The sequence below is a fragment of the Triticum aestivum genome, unplaced genomic scaffold (genome assembly GCF_018294505.1).
Source record: "Triticum aestivum cultivar Chinese Spring unplaced genomic scaffold, IWGSC CS RefSeq v2.1 scaffold10280, whole genome shotgun sequence".
NCBI classification, from domain to species: Eukaryota; Viridiplantae; Streptophyta; class Magnoliopsida; order Poales; family Poaceae; genus Triticum; species Triticum aestivum.
Window position 1 is genome coordinate 15,362 of NW_025227673.1, and position 5,805 is coordinate 21,166.

General features: G+C 41.4%; 1 protein-coding gene across 1 annotated transcript in view; it reads left to right on the forward strand.

Annotated features, from left to right (window-relative positions):
* Nucleotides 1–5,805, forward strand: part of LOC123172799 (ABC transporter F family member 3) — a 6,662-nt gene extending 857 nt beyond the window's left edge. The window contains exons 2-18 of the mRNA XM_044589708.1: nt 392–609; nt 805–994; nt 1,274–1,482; nt 1,608–1,766; nt 1,939–2,067; nt 2,142–2,243; nt 2,349–2,495; nt 3,165–3,227; nt 3,394–3,440; nt 3,521–3,580; nt 3,841–3,923; nt 4,033–4,127; nt 4,481–4,567; nt 4,843–4,930; nt 5,101–5,186; nt 5,306–5,368; nt 5,460–5,805. Of these exons, the coding sequence (XP_044445643.1) occupies nt 392–609; nt 805–994; nt 1,274–1,482; nt 1,608–1,766; nt 1,939–2,067; nt 2,142–2,243; nt 2,349–2,495; nt 3,165–3,227; nt 3,394–3,440; nt 3,521–3,580; nt 3,841–3,923; nt 4,033–4,127; nt 4,481–4,567; nt 4,843–4,930; nt 5,101–5,186; nt 5,306–5,368; nt 5,460–5,579 (1,946 nt within the window). The 3' untranslated portion in view covers nt 5,580–5,805. The remainder of the gene's footprint in view (nt 1–391; nt 610–804; nt 995–1,273; nt 1,483–1,607; nt 1,767–1,938; nt 2,068–2,141; nt 2,244–2,348; nt 2,496–3,164; nt 3,228–3,393; nt 3,441–3,520; nt 3,581–3,840; nt 3,924–4,032; nt 4,128–4,480; nt 4,568–4,842; nt 4,931–5,100; nt 5,187–5,305; nt 5,369–5,459) is intronic.

The window sequence follows — 5,805 nt, forward strand, 5'->3', positions numbered from 1 at the left end:
CCCCCAATCCACCCGGTCGCCATTTCGCTTCCCCAATCTGGGCTGATTGGATAGAGCTTCGATTTCATGGCCCCAGGTTTCGGTTCCAGGTTAGATTCGATGTATGCTAGCTTAATTAGCGCTCACAGTCACAGTAGCATCATTCGGTAGCTATCCATTGAGGACTGCTGTGTTCTGATGTGTTCAATATATGGATTTTAGCCTTAATTAGCGCTCAATCAGCCCCAGATGTGTTCTGTAATGGCGGCTTTTAGCTGTTAGTAGTCACTGACCTTTACGACCCCGTGCACGCACACAGACGGATTCTGGTGTCGAGAAGTAGTTGAATAGTTTGATTTTGATCCAGCATGACACTGATGCCTTTTTTGCTTCCTTCTTGGTATTATGATATAGGTCTGCACTAAGCTCTGTGAGAAGTTGGGGAGCCATGGCATTGTCAAACCTAAGGCAGCCGTGCGGAGCCTCGCCACGCCTCTGCGCATGAACGCGGGGATGGAGGAGCAGGTCGCTCCCAAGAAGCCAGAGAATATCTTCGACGCGCCCTTGCTGTCCTCGCGCGACAAGGCCAAGCTCGAACGGAACAAGAGAAAAGAAGACAGGCAAAGAGAGGTGAGCTGCTCGCTCCTAGATTGCCAGATGACAAATCTTTGTGTCATTGATTTGTTTGATACGAATTTCAGCAGAAATATAGTGCTTAGTATGTTTCCCCACTTTGACAGACAGAACCCGTATATGCAATTTGAAAATGCCTTCCCTCCTCATTGAACCTGATTTATATGGTACGCCGTGTTGCTTGTTGTGCAGGCCCAGTACCAAATGCATGTTGCCGAAATGGAGGCGCTCAGGGCTGGAATGCCTCCAGTTTATGTAAATCACAGTAATGTTGGTGGCACAACCATTAGGGATATCCATATGGAGAACTTCAGTGTTACTGTTGGAGGTCGTGATCTTATTCAAGATGTCACCTTAACGCTCGCTTTTGGAAGGCACTATGGTGAGTTACTACTTAGCTTACTATGTATGTCTGAAGTTCCCACCTACTGAGGAGGCTCAGGACATGTTGCCCGCTCATGATGATCTCATTGCTTATTTTATTAATGTGAAACTATGTGCTGTGTAGAAACTCTCTAGAAATAGCTTTGGAACAAGGGAGCACATATATTAAAGTATCACTTCTTGGGCATACAAGCACATCTACCCCTTGAAATATTGCCGAATCAGTTCCTATTCCTTTTTTCCTTAAGTGATTTAGTTTATTTACATACCATTTCAGGTCTTGTTGGAAGAAATGGTACTGGAAAGACTTCTCTTCTCAGAGCTATGGCTCAACATGCAATTGATGGAATTCCTAAGAACTGCCAGATATTGCACGTTGAACAAGAGGTCACGGGTGATGACACAACAGCTTTGCAGTGTGTGCTGAATGCTGATGTTGAACGGGTCCAACTTATGCAAGAAGAGGCCCAGCTGGGTCAATTACTGGTTAACTACTGCATTATCAACTTTCTACATTCCCTTATTCGCTAATGTGTTCCTCTCTTTTGAGTCAATCACCCTTTTTTGAGTTTTGTTTATCGATTTGCTTATAGTCTGCTACTTCTATGTAGAAAGATCTAGAGTATGAGGCAGAGTCCAAACAGAGCCTAGACAAGAGCAAGGGTGATGTTGACAAAGATTCTATCAGCAAGAGGCTTGAGGAGATATACAAGAGACTTGAATTCATTGATGCAGATGCAGCAGAAGCTCGTGCGGCATCAATTCTGGCGGTATGTTTCTTTTGTTGACATCCATTGCTTTGTGATTTGTTCTTGTTGTCCCATTTGTGCAGCATGTCATTGCTGTCATTTCTCTCCTAGTAGCTAGTACTTACGTTGCTTTAAAGAGTTATAGTTCTTCATACTAACATTGAACTATTCTGATTGGCTGAAATCTTTACAGGGTCTCAGTTTCACTCCAGAAATGCAATGCAAAAATACAAAATCATTTTCGGGAGGATGGCGGATGAGAATAGCACTAGCACGTGCTCTATTCATTGAGCCAGATTTACTGCTACTTGATGAGCCAACAGTGAGTTTAGAATATAGTGTTGCTTCTCTTCTCTTGCTGCCACATGCTAATGCTAACAAACCACCACTTTGCAGAATCATCTTGATCTGCATGCTGTGTTATGGTTAGAAACATATCTCCTGAAGTGGCCAAAGACATTCATTGTTGTGTCCCATGCTAGAGAGTTTCTGAATACGGTATGAACTCACAGTATAATTATGCAATAGCTAATATCGACATAATTTGCTTAACTCATATTTTTCATCTTAATAACTGAATAACTGAGGGAAAACATTTCTTAGGTTGTCACCGACGTTCTTCACCTACATGGTAAGAAGCTACATGCTTACAAAGGTGACTATGACACATTTGAGAGGACAAGGGAGGAGCACCTCAAGAATCAGATGAAAGCCTTCGAAACAAATGAGAAGGCCAGAGGACACATGCAGGTTGGTTTCTGCTTTTAGTGGGTATGGTTAGCCCTCAAAGTACGTTAATAAACCCTTTTCAAGAAAATTGTGCTGATAGTGTCAAAAAAAGGAAAGAGAGAGAGAGAGAGAGAGAGAGAGAGAGAGAGAGAGAGAGAGAGAGAGAGTTGAAAGGTGGTTTGCACCTCAATGTGATCAACCACATACTCCCTCCGTCCCATAATATAAGAACGTTTTTGACACTACACTAGAGTCAAAAACGTTCTTATATTATGGGACGGAGGGAGTATGTTTTAAGGTCTGATATAGTTTCCTTTTCAAGATCATGCTGTAATTTCCCACTAGCCCTCTGACTTTCTAGTGCACCGTATCTCTCTTCAAGATGTTACTCTGTTTAGCATAGAAGCTTATCTATGCTGGTCTTATGCTATTAAATTCTACAGTACAGAATATGTTCATTAGTTTGAAATGGTAATAGCAATAGCAATTGTAGGCAAGCAGAGCTTGTGTGACTGTCTGACCTAGGTCCTGCTTGCATTGTTTACGCTTGAACACGATACCAAATTTACATTCAAAGAACTATATCTGATCTTAGCTCAGAGGTGAAAGTAAAATTGAACTAGGTACAGTGCAGCTAGATCTTTTTGGAAAGATCAGGGATGAGGTTTGTTGATCTATTTTCTTTTGTAGGCATTCATTGACAAGTTCAGATACAATGCAAAGAGAGCATCACTTGTTCAATCAAGAATCAAGGTACATTTTCTTGCTCCTGTTTCCGTGACCTCATCGTACAATGCATAACTTTTGTTGTCGTTTCAATTTACAGATGATTTACAGCACCCAACTAATAATTATTTACATGCTTGTTCAGTGAGTAAATTGATGTTTGTCCTCATCTTATTTATTTGCATTATCTCAGGCATTGGAGCGAATGGAACATGTTGACGCTGTTGTTAGTGACCCAGAGTATGGTGGCTCCCTAAATCTGTTTTATTTGGTCTTTTGTCTACCATTGACTTAGCAATTGCCTGGTTAATCATTTGCAGCTACAAATTCGAATTTCCAACTCCAGATGACCGTCCTGGACCACCAATCATTAGCTTCAGGTTTCAGTTCCCATCCCTCGTCATTTACCATTTATGGAAGCTTATTCTGCTCTTCCCATGCGAACCTCATGGTTCATGGCTTCTTATTTTTTACTCCCTTTTATTTTGATCAACCACTCTACCATTTCTGTCAAGACATAGCAGTTAGTTGTATACACATTCTCTTTTGAGATAGCTATATGCCTATATCATATAGCGATGAATTTGTTTTACTCGATTTTATCTGTTGAAATGAATGCTTATACGTTCGATTTGTGCAGTGACGCGTCATTTGGTTATCCTGGAGGGCCTATTTTGTTTAAAAACTTGAATTTTGGTATCGACCTCGACAGCCGCATAGCAAGTACGAATTATTTGTTCCAGTCATATTTTATTTACTGTAAAGAATAATATTTAGCTTTTGCTTCAGTGGTGTGCCCATTTTTTCCTCACATTTGATTTATTGTTTCCAGTGGTTGGTTCAAACGGTATCGGGAAGTCCACTATACTGAAATTAATATCTGGAGACCTGCAGCCAACTTCGGGAACAGTGTTTCGCTCCCCCAAGGTGCTTTATCCTTCTAGAGCTACACTCTAGATATTTTACTGGTTCTGCACAATTGTACTGCTTTCTCCTTGAGTGTGTAATAACTGTGACTAGCTGCCAGTGTTGGCTGTCGGCATCTCCTACTTCTCTTGCCAAGGTGTTATGATGTTTGTATCCATGCCATTGTGAAATTATACAGAATTTTTTTGAAACATGCACATGTGAACTCTACTTGGATAATGAAACCACTTACAAGTGATACAATCATTTTGATATCATTGTTGATTGTTGGTTTATTTGTTGATTGTATAATGAACTCTCTTTTTCTTCACCGTCCTATCTGTGGCTTGTTGATTTATTTGTTCCTTTTACAGGTCCGCATGGCTGTATTCAGTCAGCATCATGTTGATGGACTTGATTTGACGGTGAACCCCCTTTTGTACATGATGAGATGCTTCCCGGTAAGCTCAAGCATCATGATTTTTTGCGGCGATGAAATGCTAGATTTAGTAGAGCATGATATTCACTTGGTGGGTTAGCGGGTAGTATGCTCTGTTTGGTATTTAACTTGAATATACAGTTCAGCCCTGATATAAAGAAAGTGTATTATGCTCTGTTTGGTTATACTTTAAATGCACATTTCAGCTGTAATGTAGAAAAAGAAATATTACCCTCCTTTTGGTATTTGACTTGATACAAATTTCTGCTCTAATATAGAAAAAAAATGTCTCTGCAGGGTGTACCTGAACAGAAACTGAGGTCACATTTGGGTTCCTTCGGTGTTACAGGAAATCTTGCCCTCCAATCTATGTACACTTTATCAGGTATATAATAACACAGCAGTCTCCTAGATGGATTTAGCCGATAGCTTGTTGGCAGCTGCGACGAGTTGAAGCTTTCCACAGCTTTGAGAGATTATGTTACATTCGTTCAATGGTTGACTTGTATAGTTTTAGTGATGTCCTGATCCTAATCAAATCATTTGCAATGGCAGGTGGTCAGAAGAGTAGGGTTGCGTTTGCGAAGATCACCTTCAAGAAGCCGCACATCATCCTTCTTGATGAGCCTTCTAACCATCTTGTAATTGGCCACCTCATCTTCCATCCTCTCCCCCTCCCTCCTTGATCATTAGTATAAGCAGAGATGAGAAACCATGGTAACCGGCAGTTCCTTATATTGTGAAATTTTATGTGTTGCAGGATCTTGACGCTGTGGAGGCGCTCATCCAGGGGCTGCTCATATTCCAGGGAGGAGTGCTGATGGTAAGGACACACACATTGACTCCATGTTGCATGTTGTTCCTTTCCGTGTCAAGGTATAGCATCATCCTAACCAAATGGTACTCTTTTAAAGGTGAGTCACGACGAGCATCTGATCACGGGGAGTGTGGACGAGCTCTGGGCGGTGACGGACGGCAAGGTCGCCCCGTTCCCGGGCACGTTCAAGGAGTACAAGAAGATGCTCACGACATAAACCTGGAAAAATGACGGGACATACAGACTATATGTATGATATGTACGCCCTGGCATGGGAAGCTTATGTAATCTTATGCTTGTCACCTACCTGAGGTTTGAAAGTTTGAGCAGAACTATGCTACTACATACAGTACAATTTTGTTCCAACCTGCCTGACAATCTGTATCGAGCTTGTGATTTTCTTGGACAAGCTTTGGAGGTGGTGAAAATATGGAATTTGGGTA